The following is a 15,388-nucleotide window of genomic DNA, read 5'->3' as shown; positions in this document are numbered from 1 at the left end:
CACTTCAAACTAAGAGGTGCGAATTATAGATTGCATTGGGTCTATAGCTTTTGTATTCTGATCATAGTAGCGCATAAGTACCTACAGACAAACAAACATACTTACAAACAAACATACATACATACACCATTTGACACTTGCACACATTAAGAATTAGGCACGATTTTTTCTTAGACGTATTAGAGTGTATTTGAATTAAACCAGAAACATTCAACAGAAAAGGAAAAAAGAAAATAAAAAAAACACAAAATTTTGTACTTTTATATATATGATGAGTATATACATATATATACATATATTCGTATACATGTATACATATGAATGCCTCTAAATGGTTCAACTCAACGGATTCTCAATGTATTTTTTGTATGTCTCAGAATGGTATGTCTCTGAATGAAACCAAGTATAGAACAAATATTCATAGTGTTAGAAATTGTCTCACATGCCATTCTCTATAAGAAAGAATATGGCACAAGTAAAAGCCCCAAAATGTATGCAATCTGCCAATCTATCCTTACCTGAATCTGAATCGTAGAGCGATATGGAATGGATATGGTTATAGATATGGATATGAAATTGGAAATGAAGAGTATTGGGCGAGAATACGGGATGGCTGGCTTATAAAAACTATTCTATTGTGATTGTGATAACAATGTAAGGCACAGATAAGGAACGCGATACAGAGATGTGAAAAACCGCTGTAGAAATGGCAAAATATTCATATGTATATGTATATAGATGGGGAAATTTAGATAAAGTATCCGCCTAATCATCAATGTCCACCAACTTAAAATTTTAACTCGATCGAGATGAAATTGTATCCGACCGATCTAATAAGCAAATAATGAACCATTATGGTAGACACACAAATATACAAAAGCGAAAACAAGAAAAGAAACCAACCAAACCAAAACATATTTTACAATATGAAATGAATAAAATCCACACCAAGCAACATTTTAATACACACTTCAAGAAGTAAACAAAAAATCAAGAGATCAAGCCAGATGTAGAAACAACTCACTAACTAAAGTAAAGTGCGACATTGGTATATGTATTTAGCTACAAGGAGGACAACCAAAAAATTAGATATAATACAGCTTTTTATACCTCAGATATGTTTCTATATGTATGTAAATGTACGAAGAGAAATCTCTCACGCAATGCAAAGTAACAAAAAAAAAAAGAAAAATAGGAAAATCAACTATATATAAGCCCACTTATCTTCGATAAGGTTCATAAGTACAGATATTTTGATAGGTAGTTAGATGAAAACTCATTTACGAATGTAACTTTTATATATTTTTTTAGGTAACTTGTTTTATTGATACGCGATTTCCAACATAAATCTAAATGTGCATTACCAGCCAGACTCTTGAATAGAATTTCCGAAAATTGGTTAGTGGTCACAGCTCTGGATGTTAGCGGAAATACAAATAGTATATTATGAAATATATGATATATGCCATAAGTATATCATAATACAACTGAAAAAGTATCAACGTATAAGCAACTGTACTTTCTATCATAAGTGTTATATTCTTTCCACGTTATCGGGCTTAAAAAAGTTTATATGATAAAAGATATTTTCTCATGTGTGTCTAGATTTTACATATGGTATATTCCCAACTAAACACCAAAAATGGATATGAACTTTTATGTGATCTGAGTTCTACTGTTCTCTTCTGTTAAACAAGGCATATGTTTATATGTATGTATATTGAAAAAAAAGAACAACGGGAAAATTATAATTAAAGGCTGAGAAGTCATACATACATACATTCGCTGCATATGTACGTATTATGTTTTAAACTTCAACTCGAATAGATTTTGGTACCGATTGATATATGTATGTACATATATGGCTTTCGTTGAACAGAAAAATCCGAAAGAGAAAGTAATTAAATTAATGCATATCAGTGATTACAATAACGATGTACATACATGCAAAACAATAACAAAATAATGTATATGTGTGACCTCATTAGCACACAATAATCGTGTATGTATATCTATTCTTAGTACCGAAATATTCAATCAATTTAAAACCCCTTACGTGTGTGAAAATAAACATAGAGGTTAATAATATAAAATGTATGTACTATGTATAGTAACAAATATAACTTCCATATGAGTATTTTTCGTATTACCTTTAGTAGAATAAAGATTATCGTATAATTAAAACGCATTGTTTATAAAAACAAACCCAATAACAGTGATCTGCTTCGATCACCGACTTAAACAATTGGATATTGTTCAAAAAGCAAAAAAAAAACAAAAAAAAAGAGTTTGATGTTTTCTCCGCACTGTTGCATACTTATTCAGTATTCTGAGAACAGATGTCCTTTTACAAGATTAGTACTCACGGCAAAATAAAAGCTCAAAAACTGTACCTACGGGTACGTACCAAGGTAAATTAGTAGAGTACTTTTTACCTTACCTATGTAAATAAATAAATGAATACATTTTACCCTTCCTAGGCACGGATTTTGATTTTCACTGCGTACTCGTCGTGATTTTAAATTATTGAAATAGTTTCTAGATTTGGATTACTTTTTATCCCCGTTTACGTATACGTTATATATTTCAATTTCAGGAATCATAAATTAACAGGTATGAATTTAAATAAAAATAACTTGTACTTACCTCCGCTTTATGGTTATATATTTTTTAGATTCTTGCTAGAATTTATTATTTCATTATATTTCTTTCCTTTGGCCGATATTTGGAGAAATGCTATTTTTAATTTCACTTTTAACACAGGTATGTATATTTGCACGCCCGAGTGTATGAAAACACAAAATTTAACCGTTTTAACCGCCGGCGAAGGTAGAAAACGAAATGGAAATAAAGAAAACGGTATAAAGGGCGGAGAAGTAAAGCAGCACACAAATAAGAGTCAATTTTTCGTTTTCGCCATTTTCTTTTTTTGGTCCTCTTTTTCAGGTGTATTTTATTTCTATTAATTTATCGCATGTTATATATGTACATTCGCAAAAGGTACTAACCATACAAAAGTTGTCTGTTTTAAATAAATAAGCAGGCATTATAAATATGAACTCTATATAACCGCGCTCAAATTTAAAAGGCAATTAAACCGGGCTGCTCACTTACGTACGCACACATATGTATGTATGTACTTTTCCGCATAAGCGTGTGTGCGTGTAAAATCAAATTCAAAGATCCGTAATGTAAAACACAAAATGAAATCGTCTAACGAAAAGTTACTCGTTTACCAGTGTGCAGTTTTAAATAAATAAACAAGTATTTTAAATATGAACTATATAACAGCGCTCAAATTTGAAACGCATATCAAGCCGAGCTTCTCACTTACGCACACACACATATGTAAGTACTTCTCCGCACAAACGTGTGTGCGTGTAAAATCAAATTCATAAATCCGTAATGAAAAACACAAAATTAAATCGTTTAAGGAAAAGTATTGAGTTAAAATACGTTTACGAGTGTGCGATCACTTATTACTTATAGTTTTAACTAACTTCCAGTACTTTTTAATACCGAAAAACATTAAAATTGATTTAATTCATTTTGGCACGCGAAGCCGCCATTTTTCCTTTTACCGATGCTCGCGAAGGAAGAAAACGAACTGATCGAAAACAGGAGCTTCCAAATCGGACTTGAGCTTGAGAGCGGCCAAGAAAAAGAGTGGTCCAAGAATAAGAAAGAGAGTCAAATATTCGCTTTCTAAACTATGAAATTCAAAGTCAGCTTTTAAATTTACTTTATTATTATTTTTTAAGCCACAAATTTGAAATGTAACGTAATTAATCCAGAGTGACCGCAAAAAACTCAGACAGCTTATCGGTATAGCATGCAATCGAAAAGACGACTACTTTGTTAGCTCTTAGGTCCATATCGATAGCAAAGCGCATGGACGCGATATATCGATAGAATCGGTCAGTGGTTAAGCCAGCTCTACTGCATATTATTTTGTTTTCTTTTAACGTTAACATTTCATTTAAATATTATTTTAGTTTGTAACACTCCCGCAAATAACTATAAAGTGAGTGCTAGTGTGGAAAGAGAACTATTTATTATTTTTCCAAAATAATTGCTGAATTTAAAGCGGGTGGGGGACATCGGACAGAGTTGAAACGAGAGAACGCTCTACATTCTCTATTATCAATGCTACCAAAGACCATGTACCGGCGCACTTGTTAAAATGACTCTGACTTCACCTTGACTAAAGTACACATAATGTACACACATTGCAGTGGGAGAGATGGCAAATCGGGATGATAACAGTTACTGATTTTATTTTCCAGTTTTCACCCCATATCGCTCTATATACATATATACTCGCCAGATCCTACATAAATCGAAAATGCTTAAGCTACGTAATCTATTGGCCGTCGGCAAAAGCAACAACAACGCTGTCCGGTAAGAAAAACAACATGCATATACTATAAAAAATGAACACAAAAATTGGCCACAGCTGTGTCCATGTACATATTTGATCAGTGTTGCCGAATAGCCACAGGTACCTGTACCTGGATATCAGCTTGTGGCACTTTTAAATTGCCCAGATTAACATACACTGGAATAAAAAATAATACAAATATATATAAAAAATAAAATATAAATAATGAATACATACGTGTATATTCAAATTTTTTTAGATTGAAATATCAAAATTAATTCGTATTATTTATATATAAAAAAATAAATAAAAATTAAAATAATGAAACCTAAAAAGTTTTTAATGGTATTTATATTTAACTTTCCTCCTGCTTAGGTGTTCATTTTTATTAACATAAATTATTTCAACATACTAGTCATATTAAGTATTTTAGATTAAATTTATTATTCTTATTTATTTCAAAAATTCCTCAAACTTATGCTATTAAATTACCCCTAAATATGTGCAGAGTAGATATTGCTTACTATTTTTCCTAGCCGACATAGTTATCATTAGGAATACCTACCAGGTACCGTCCTTGTAGGTACACAAATCGCGTACCCTTTCCAGCACTGGCATTCACACTCCTACACGTTAATATGTATGTTTGGTTCCAATTTCGTACATATACATCCATACATAAATCAAAATGCCGTTGCGACGTCAGCAAAGCAAAAACGTATGCAAAAACAAAATAAACACTGTGGTGCGAATTTTGGTTACCCTTCATATATGAAATGTGCTACTATATATGCATTTTGTAGTTTTAAGTTATAAATACATTTGCCTCTGGAAAATTCGAAAAAAGTTAATAATACGCAGGGGTAGCTTTTTCAATTTGTTAGTTCAGTGTAAAGGAAATAGCGTTCTTTTTATTTATCTTTTTTTCGCCTACGGTCCAATTGAATTGGCCTACTTTGAGCTAATATTGATAAGTGGCCTTCCACAAATTGAATATTATATCTTCGATCTGAAAGATACACTTATTAAAAACGTTATCTAAAGAGTTTGGATTCAGAACGTACCATTTAAAAGTATTTATTGAATTTACCAAAATATGTATCTTACCTTATACAGAATACAATTAATTTTTTGTAATTGCTTATTATTTAAATTACCCATTATTGATACTTTTAGCTCTCTGTCCACCACTCCGAGCTGCAACGATTCAGAATCATGGTTCTCAAAACTGCTCGTTCGGAAAATAGAACCAACCAAGGAGTCGCACAGTCGCATGCTCAGCGATAAGGAAATCATATATGCCCTTCATACCCACAACGTCAGGCCCGATTCCATGGGCAGCTACTTAACTAACTAGTAAGTGACTGAAATTAAACGACCTTAAAAGATGCATAAAAGAACTAAATAGATGCATAGTGCTCAAATCTAAGAAATAAGCATTGAAAACGTTGTCCATTTTCGATAGCATACTTTCAAACACCTTTCCATGTGGTTTCAAATCCCATAAGTTATGACCCCTCCCGAAAGTAGAATAGATTATTAAACGTACCCTTACCTTTTACAGCAAAACTACTGTCGCTTTGATCAACGAGAAGAAGGCAAACCTTTCCTGCGAATTGGTGGCATCATGGACGGTTCAGGTGGGCGACATGGATCAGTGCCTGCACCTGTGGAAGTACACAGGAGGCTTCGAGAAGATAGATCAGGCCAAAGAAGACCTTTGGAACGATCCCGAGTATCTTAGCTTGATGCAGGAGCGTTCCAAGTTCTTGCGCTCCCGTCATCTGCAATATCTGTTGGCATTCAGCTACTGGCCGCAAATTGCCAGTCGTACCGGCAAGAACATTTACGAAATGCGGTATGTTGCAGAGTATTTTTAATTCAAAAATGGCATAGCTAATTAACCTAATTGTCTCAGCTCATACCGACTGACCCCTGGCACCATGATTGAGTGGGGAAACAACTGGGCCCGCGCCATCAACTATCGCAAGCACAACAACGAAGCATTCGCCGGATTCTTCTCGCAGATCGGAAGACTGTACAATGTCCATCACATTTGGTGTAAGTGATAGTATAATTTAAAAAATCGAAAACTTGCCAAAGGTATACTTTTAGAGAAGTTTAAAGGATATTTTAAGCCACTAGCAATTTTTGAAGCCATACTTCTCTGTTCACAAAAGCTACATGAGCTGTAATGCAAACATTAATATTTGCTCTTCTTTTGAAAATAGGTTACAAATCTCTGCAAGACCGTAAGGAGACCCGTGAAGCAGCCTGGCGATCCCCCGGATGGGATGAGTGTGTGGCCTACACGGTGCCATTAATCCGCGAGATGCACTGCCGTGTCCTGGCGCCCACTGAGTTCTCGCCCTCACAATAATTAGCACTGGGTGTTGCACTTTCTAGCGATCTGAGAAATTGAAGTTCATCGACGATTGAACAAATTAGCTGTGAAAACACCGAAAACGCAACTTCGCCTATTTTCCTGTTGAATAGTTATTGTAAATAATGTCAGCTGCAATCATTTAATTTTTTTTTTTAAGTATAATTAAGGTCAAAGTGGAAATTTCTATCCAACATTTTTACGAACCTCTATGTGTGTATCGCCTACGACCTTTGAATTTAACAAAGCCAATTTTGTTTTTATAAAATAAAGCAATTATGAAACTGTTATAAGGTTGTTTTTAAAATTGTATTGGATATTACTTAAAACACCTCTAATAAAATGCAGAACCACCCAATTCCGTAATTACAAACAGCAAAATAGGTGATGAAAAAGTAGTATACCGCATAAAGTTTTAATCAGATCGTTGTTTTCATGAAAAAACTTGTTATCCTGTGAATTAGTGGTATAACATAATAATAACGTATGATACATTTGATTTGCCAGCTTAGTTGCTCAAACTTAAATAATGCACATAATCTATCAACTTTTCAAAGTCACAGAAGATTAAACTAAATATTTTGCTATCCTCGCCAGTTTCTTAACTCTTTAAGAGGCATCATATAACATGTGTGCGAGATTTCAACATCATCACTAAATTAACTAGAAAAAAAGTTTGAGAAACTTTTTTTTAAACCGTTGGTTTTTGGTTCTTAGGAATCTGGAATGTTATTGTGTCATCTTTTTGCCTAATCAATTCAATTCTAAACAAATTTTTAAGAATATTTGTCCAAACCAATTTAAAGTCTTATACACCGTAGGCACTATAACAAAAATATGTAATGAAATCACCTTCTGATTCTCAACTTTAAAACTAAAACCTTTGTTTAGAACCGGACAATCTCGTTTATACCTAATATTATTGGTTAATTGTTTGTGAAAATCGAATGGCTATGGGGTTTTCCGCAGTCCCTTCTCAGATCAAAGCCTCAGAAATGTCGATTTTCGGTTTTCAGGCAAGTGAAGAGGAAAATGAGTAGGAGGAGATGACCCAACATCGCAAGGGAATAGATTTCGGTTCTTGAACCTATATTGTGCTGAACAGCTGCGGGTAGTTCGCCTGCAAAGATATATATCACAAATCAGGGTGATGACTTTCACGAAACTTCAATGACTAATTTAATACCTGTGAGCACTTGAACTTGGACAATTACGGTGAACAGTCTGCCAAGGGAACAGGAATAGTTGCCACTATCGGATAGCTTGGCATCCCCAATGGAGATACGACTGGTTAGCCAAACATCGGAAACGCTGCAATACACAGGACACAGTATATAAGTATTCCGACTGCCATATTGTACAGCATTGTGCATCGTTTATGATCTACCTTAAGCGCCTATTGGTCATTCCTTGGAGTGGTTCTTCGTCCTTAGCCCAGGTTATAAACTTGGTGAAGTATTTCTCCAGATCCTGGCCAGAGAACTTGTGTTGCGTCTGATTTGCGTTGCCAATTAGATTAAGCTCACTAGTCGTCTCATTGATTAGTTTCTGTACAGCATCGTTTGCAGAATCGGTTGATTTTAGAATGGTCTGACGTTCTTTTTGGAAAAAGCTACGCGATATTTGGCATTGTAGATCGACGGTGCTTCCAGACTTATAATAACGATCCCCCACGTCCCTCTCGTGCTCATCGATTATCCTCAGGGGCGGTTCTAAATTTGGAAAACTTGCCATTTAGGATTCTTTATAAGGTTATAAATGGTGTCATCCATACCCAAGACGGTGAGATTTGTGGTGAATACCCGAGGGGGATGGGTGGAAACCTGGCACATGTAAACTCCGGCATCTTCAGTCTGCGTGGGATTGATAAGTAACCGCCAATTGTTTGGGTACTGGAACTTCACCCGAATCCTCGGGTCTCCACTGTAGGTCACGTTGCCAACGGTGAGGAGCGATACCTTCTCTGCCGTTCGCCTGACCCACATGACCTGAAAGTTGGAAGTTCAAAATATGATTTAAAGTAAACGCAAGATTGGGAATATAGGTACATATTTATGTACGTACATATCTACATATATACATATGATACGTAAAAGAAAATAGTGGAAACGGTAAAACACATTACTCATTTTTCTCTCTCAAAGCGCTCTCTCACGACTATCGGTTTAATAATAACAAACACAAGCGGGAGGATCGAATTATGAAAATAGCTGTAAAGAAAATAGGCTCTCTAATCGGCTTCTTCTTTTTCATTTCGTTGTCATATTTTGTGAGCATCGGTAAAGAAAATGGCTGCCGCGAAACAATTAAATTAAATCAGTTTTTGTACATTTCAATGTGCCTAAAAGTGCCAACAATTAGGTAAAATGATAATAAGTGAGTACTTGCAGGCCGGTGTAATGAGTAGCACTCAATAATTATAATATTTATCGTCAAATGGGCACAAAAATTGGTGCGTTTATTGGTCTTCCGATATTGCACACACACACATCCGTAAAAAAGTACTCATACACAATGTGAGTTTTCATGGTGGTGGCGGTGGGCGTTTTTTGTTGCGAAATATGTATGATGTAAACATATTAAAAAAGGCATTCAAATTGAATAGTAACTAAATTATATTTATTCAAAAAAAATGGTTTTAATGGCTTAAAAAACTTGCTTTTTGTTTTGTTTTTACATTCGTATGTGTAATTAATAAATAAAGTAAATAAAATCCGTGAACGCAAAGGTAGTGAGGGCTAATTTATTTCCAATTATTGTTGGTTGTTTCATCATTTGTGAAATCAATTAACTGTGCAGTACAAAAGATATGTATGTATGTACATATGCATGTATGTATGTGTATGTATGTATGTGTATGTACGTACGACGGTATGTACATATGAATCTGCGTACATTTCAAAATGGCGTTCACTTACAGTTTTGTCCTTGAGCATACCGACACGGCAATTGAGCACTGCTTCCGTAAACAAATGTACGGCGGAAACGAGGTTGTCACCCGAGGTTGCCGAGTTGATGGGCTCCTCAAAAAAGGGTCCCCAGTGGTGCTCGTGGTGGTGCTTGCTACGTGGTCGTTCTGTGACACGTGCGAATCCTGCCAAGATTTAAAAAAGTTTCCGAAAAATTAAATCCAAATTAAGAACATATACATATACATATGTAAGTATGTATGTAAATAGTACACGTAGGGGTTGCCGCATTCTTTTTGAAGAATGTCGTTTTCTTTGAAGACAAGCATTTATGTAAAAATAAAATAAAGTTGAAAACGTTATTTTATCATAACACGCCTAAATATAATCACATAGATACCACATTTAATATTTTGAACCACCTTTTACCAACGCTTACAATCACTATTTAAAATCACCAATTTAACTATCATACTGCAAATGCTGTTCTGCATATTACCAAAGCTATCCCACTTACCACTTGCTGTCCAGTGATTCCTCGTGCGTGTGGAATCAATTGGCTGTTTCATGGTACTTCTGTCGACTTTCAGGGATGCGAATGCTGTGGTGGGCATGGTCACAGTCGTCAGCTGATCAGTTGTCTCTAAATTTTTGATTGGAAGGCTATTGCTGCTAAACTCCATGCTGCCCGGTGTCTCCATGGTTATTTTACCCCGACTCATTTTCGTGGGAATGGGGCTGTGCGGAGCGTTAGACGCCTCGACTGGCATTTGGGAAGGGTCCTCGTCCTGAACCTGCGATGAAAACGCGTAAAGGGTTGCCCTTGTGGCTGACAGGTAATCAGCAGTTGATAATGTCGATTTAGTTTTATTATAGTCATCAAAAAGTAATGTACGATTCTCGCCGTTTCTGGATTGTTCACTTGCGGAGGGGGATTTTGTTTCGACGGATGTCGTGTCTGGATTGAAAAGGTGAAAAATACAAGATAAAGTAAAATATTTTTAATTTACCCCATTGTCTTAATTCATACAAATATGCAATATTCATGGGCTTTGGACTAATTAAAAACTTGGTTAGGTTGTTAAATAGCTAAAAATATAGTAGGGTTGGTAGAAACAAAGTTCCTAACTATCTACTGAATAACATTTAATTCGTTTATACAAAGTTTTATTCGTTGGATGCCCAAAGTTAAGCCTTTATTGTATAGTTTCTAATTTTCTTTTTTCCATGTTTCCACACGCATATTTTCAATATTTGCTTCCCATGATAAAATGTTTTAGTTTTTACTAGCCGCAAATGAATGAAAAGTGTATATACCCAGTTTTCTACCTAATTGACCGAATTAGAAAGTTTGATGGCTAAATATCCGTTGTAAGTTTCTAAGAAAACCCGGTCCATTAAGAATAATTGAACTTCCCCTAGCTGATGCCACCTTGATAAAAAAAAGAGTAAAGAGTAAAGAGCACAAAGCATGGGAAAAGGAGTCATAACAAAGGCTTCGGGGTTATTTAAATGCTGTTTTGCAAACAAAGTTCAGGGAAACTTAAGGGCTACACTTACATAGAACATTAACTTGCGATCCAATCACCAGAGCAATTGTGAGCAGCCGAAGAAGGCTCAGACTGGCTTGTGAATTGTAGGAGAGTGGTAGCGTCTGGGCAGCGTTCGATGCTGGTGATAGTGTCCTATATCCTTTCGGAAGCCTCATCCTTTGCACGGGGCGACGTGACTTACGGAATGTGCTCGAGAGAAATCAGTAACCTTCATCTTAGTTCCGAGAAAACTCAGCTGCTTTCTGGCACTGAATCTTGTCGATGGCTCAGCGAATATTTCGCTCTTTTCTTTACCATTTAAATTACTGCAAGAGAACGTAGTAAAGTATTCAAGGAAAATCATTTGCTCAAGAGTTTCTACCCACAAGGATGCTGATGCATATCAAGAATAAGTGAATTAATTGCAGGAAAAATCATTTCTTTGCTCTTACTCTTACAACTATTAAAATAAATGCAAACAAATTACTTTGAACTTTGGTTTGTCTGCACTGTTTTATGTTAGACATTTAAAACTTTGGGGAAAAGTGACCTAATGCTTAAGTTCCGGGACACAAAACTTGATACATTTATATGTACAAAAACTTACCCTCACATTTTTATGTCACTACTATTTTATTTCGTTTCTTGTGTTGGTTTTGCCAAGTGGGCAATGGATAACAAAAAAGCACTTATAAGCCCAATAACCTAACCAAAGCATCTTAAAGCTTAATGCTCTATGTTCATTTTTATTAAAGCGCAGTAAAAATTGAAGATATTGTGAATTTGTGTGACCCAGTTTAATGGCAGGCTATAGGTTTTGCTTAGGAGGTTGTGGAGGGGACGTTAAAGGCCCTCGAACAATGGTTTGATCAGCGCATCTCTAGGCCCATGGGACTGAACTATTCAAATAATGGAGGAGGACTATTAATTCTTGGCCCAAGGCATGCAAAACAAAACAAATACAATAACGAAAAAATGCCCCGTGCGACATGACCCGATTTTAGTATGAAGTATGAATAATTTTAAGCATTTTAAAACTGCTGGCCGTGAAAACCACATATGTGTTTGGCTTGTGGAAATTGCCCGGTTTCATTTGCATTGTCTTAAAAATAAAAAATCAACGTAAAACAAAATCGTATTGCGAAACAAAAACGAATTTAAAGGTGTTGAAAAATGAATTTGTTTTGCGGTAGATATTAAATTTCGTCAATTATAAAAAACGATTCTAGGGCAATATATTTGGTAGCAGAGCAGTGAGTAGCGGGGAATTTGATATTTGGGACACTTGCCAGCGGCATTATTTCTTATTTCGTTTTGAGTTCGCCTCCTCTACCATAATCTAAGCTTCCTGTCCATACACCCATCGAAAATGATATATCTCTGGCAGTAAGATTAATTTTGTGTTTTGCCCATGGCGCATTATTTTATTTTCAAAAGCTAACGAAACGTAATAGGCCCATTCGTCGAATACTCGTTGGGACTTCACAATTTATATTAAATTAAATTATTTATATAATTTGATTAACTTTTTACTGGAATTTTTGATTAAGCTCGGCAATTAATTGGTCCCTTAAATATTCATGCAGTCTGACAGCCCTTTTTTCTATCCCTATTTCACTTACCATGTGCGGCGATGTGTTGTGTTGCCTACCATTCAAGATACCTGGTCGGAATTGCGGCGATTAGTAAATCCCTTGCTTTTGGCACAAGTCACATTTGTACAAACAAAAATTCACTGGCACGTTCGCATTGAGTTAGCAACAACAAAAAAAATTTAAAAAAATATTACTTTATCCAGGCATACACAGAAGTTTATACTTGATTTTATTATTAACACATTTGTACACACTGAAAAAAAGATAATGTACTCAAACTATTTCATAAAGACGTTAGGAAATACGCAGATGTCCTTTGGTGCGTTTTATTCTCATGCGCTCTATCCGGCGAGCACGTAGGTATCGCTTATCCTTGAAAACCGTAATGAACTGTCGTTGGCGAAAACTTTGGACTCCATTCCAAGCGTCCAAATGAAAAGCCGAGCACAAATGAGCGAAAGCTTGTCTGCACACTCGAATCCCGTGAGTGAGTCACTCAAAGGGGATTTCTGTTGAGTCCATACGGTTACTCAACACTGCTCAGGACATCTCTCCTAGTTGGGGAAAGAGAAGTCTGTCCCAAAGCTTTCACCAGGAATTTTTTTGAAGTTGGGAAATTCTTGGGCTGGTAGCGAAAATTGGTTGCTTTTTCAATTTTTCAGTAGCTTAATTATTTTTAATATTAGAATTATATAATAATAATAGATTGCTATTATTATAATAGCAATCAACAAAGTTTTTTTTATCTTAATTGTCTTTATTCGATATGAATATAATTAACATGGTAGAATATTTAAACTATAGGCTAAAGAACAATTTTACAAGCTTACATAAGCTTTTCTACATTACATTTTACAGTGCTTACAAATAGCAAACTTGTGTTCTCGAACGCTATTTACTGTTATATATTTATTGCATTAGTGTAACATCGGTAAGTAGTATAACAGTTCCTAACTGATGATCTAAATTATAAGGTACAATAATACGTGTATACTGAAAAGTGTTATACTCCAGTGCAGTGACCAAAAAGTAGGGATTGAATCTATGGTGATGTCACCAAACAAATCATACAGAAACCTAGAAGACTTTGAATGGGAATTTTCCAAGACTCAATATAAGCTTTATAGCTTTCAAAAAATATTTAAATACCGTACTATCCCATTTTTATGATTCCTACCCAAAGGTGGCTTTGGATTTGCACTCACAGTAGTTGATTTGTTTGGCCGATTCAGACTCAAACTCAGACACATCAGATATTTTAATGTGTGTATACCCACACAACAGTAAAGCCGATACCAGATTTAAAAATTAATTTTGCTATTGCAAATCATATTTACCAAGGATGCATACCGTGAGTGGCAAGAACCTGAGCAGCGAAGAGTTGGAGGAAGTAAGCAAATGGCTAGAACAAAATAATATCAGCACTCAAAGATTGCGCCGCGAGTTTTCCGATGTTTTGCCGCTGGCCGAAATATTCAAACGCGACTATCCGCGCTTGGTGGATCTCTTCAATTATCCGAAGAAGAGTAGTGTTCAGCTCAAGTTGGCCAATTGGGAGACATTCAACTTCAGAGTGTTGTCCAAGTTAAATATGACGTTGACCAAAGATTTTATGGAGCAAATGGCAAATGGTGTTAGTGGTGCCGCCGAAGTCTTGGTGCATGAAGTGATACGATTGGAGAAACGACAACGCCTTGCAGAAGAACGAAATGCGACATTGCGGCAGGAAAGACTTTGGGAGGAAAATGATGAGGTGAAAACTGTTGTGGTTAACAAACAGGTGGGCGATGGCATAGTTCAGGTGCCGCAGAAAATGATCCTATATTCGCTGTACGAGAAATCGGAACGTGATAGTCATGAAAAGGATGCTATTATCGATGCCTATCAACAGCGAATGACCCACTTGGAGAGTATTATTAAATTGAAAGCGGAACGGATCGACGAACTTCAAATGCAGATGGGAAAACAACCTCAAAAGAGAGCTACTAGCAGCGCCACCAATAGTTTCTTAGCTTACGATGGAAATAAATCCCTAATTCAGAACCATATAAGTCCTACTGAAGCATCATCGCCTGCCCATCTGGACGCGGACGGGTTCAACTCCTAATGGCAATCTTGGATTTACTATTACAAAGTTATTTATTGTTAGATTTTGAAACTAAATTACCGAATATCGGTTAAATAGATTACGAAATAGACACAGTCTTGGCAAATCGATGCCTATCAACAGCGAATGACCCACATGGAGAGTATTATTAAATTGAAAACGGAACGGATCGACGAACTTCTAATGCAGATGGGAAAACCACCTCAAAAGAGAGCTACTAGCAGCGCCACCAATTGTTTCTTAGCTTACGATGGAAATAACTCCCTAATTCAGAACCATATAAGTCCTACTGAAGCATCATCGCCTGCCCATCTGGACGCGGACGGGTTCAACTCCTAATGGCAATCTTGGATTTACTATTACAAAGTTATTTATTGTTAGATTTTGAAACTAAATTACCGAATATCGGTTAAATAGATTACGAAATAGACACAGTCTTGGCAAATCAATGACAATAAATTTATTTAATTGGTAATTGGCA

General features: G+C 35.7%; 3 protein-coding genes across 5 annotated transcripts; 2 read left to right on the top strand and 1 right to left on the bottom strand.

The window, feature by feature from the left end:
* The first annotated feature begins 3,913 nt into the window (after positions 1-3,913).
* LOC117147984 (protein NipSnap) lies at positions 3,914-7,054 on the top strand. Of its 2 annotated transcripts, none has more exons than XM_033315135.1 (6): positions 3,914-4,024; positions 4,287-4,401; positions 5,558-5,737; positions 5,946-6,239; positions 6,300-6,442; positions 6,613-7,054. In XM_033315135.1, the coding sequence occupies exons 2-6, from the start codon at positions 4,346-4,348 to the stop codon at positions 6,759-6,761; spliced, it is 822 nt and encodes a 273-aa protein (XP_033171026.1). In that variant the 5' UTR covers positions 3,914-4,024; positions 4,287-4,345; the 3' UTR covers positions 6,762-7,054. The 2 variants fall into 2 exon arrangements, with proteins under 2 accessions (XP_033171026.1, XP_033171027.1); XM_033315136.1 differs by having other exon boundaries at positions 3,915-4,024; positions 4,328-4,401.
* A 95-nt stretch (positions 7,055-7,149) lies between these two features.
* Positions 7,150-13,164, bottom strand: LOC117147983. The gene is made up of 8 exons (XM_033315134.1): positions 12,828-13,164; positions 11,234-11,531; positions 10,191-10,631; positions 9,683-9,858; positions 8,539-8,752; positions 8,152-8,476; positions 7,951-8,075; positions 7,150-7,884 (listed from the first exon to the last, which is right to left on the bottom strand). The coding sequence occupies exons 2-8, from the start codon at positions 11,379-11,381 to the stop codon at positions 7,754-7,756; spliced, it is 1,560 nt and encodes a 519-aa protein (XP_033171025.1). The 5' UTR covers positions 11,382-11,531; positions 12,828-13,164; the 3' UTR covers positions 7,150-7,753.
* Positions 13,165-14,081: 917 nt separating this feature from the next.
* LOC117147507 (sperm flagellar protein 1) lies at positions 14,082-15,356 on the top strand. 2 transcript variants are annotated; one of them, XM_033314416.1, is made up of 2 exons: positions 14,082-14,673; positions 15,013-15,356. In XM_033314416.1, the coding sequence occupies exons 1-2, from the start codon at positions 14,143-14,145 to the stop codon at positions 15,244-15,246; spliced, it is 765 nt and encodes a 254-aa protein (XP_033170307.1). In that variant the 5' UTR covers positions 14,082-14,142; the 3' UTR covers positions 15,247-15,356. The 2 variants fall into 2 exon arrangements, with proteins under 2 accessions (XP_033170307.1, XP_033170306.1); XM_033314415.1 differs by having other exon boundaries at positions 14,082-15,102.
* Positions 15,357-15,388: the final 32 nt, after the last annotated feature.

This window comes from Drosophila mauritiana, chromosome X (genome assembly GCF_004382145.1).
Source record: "Drosophila mauritiana strain mau12 chromosome X, ASM438214v1, whole genome shotgun sequence".
NCBI lineage: Eukaryota > Metazoa > Arthropoda > Insecta > Diptera > Drosophilidae > Drosophila > Drosophila mauritiana.
This window is presented reverse-complemented; position numbering and strand designations above follow the sequence as displayed.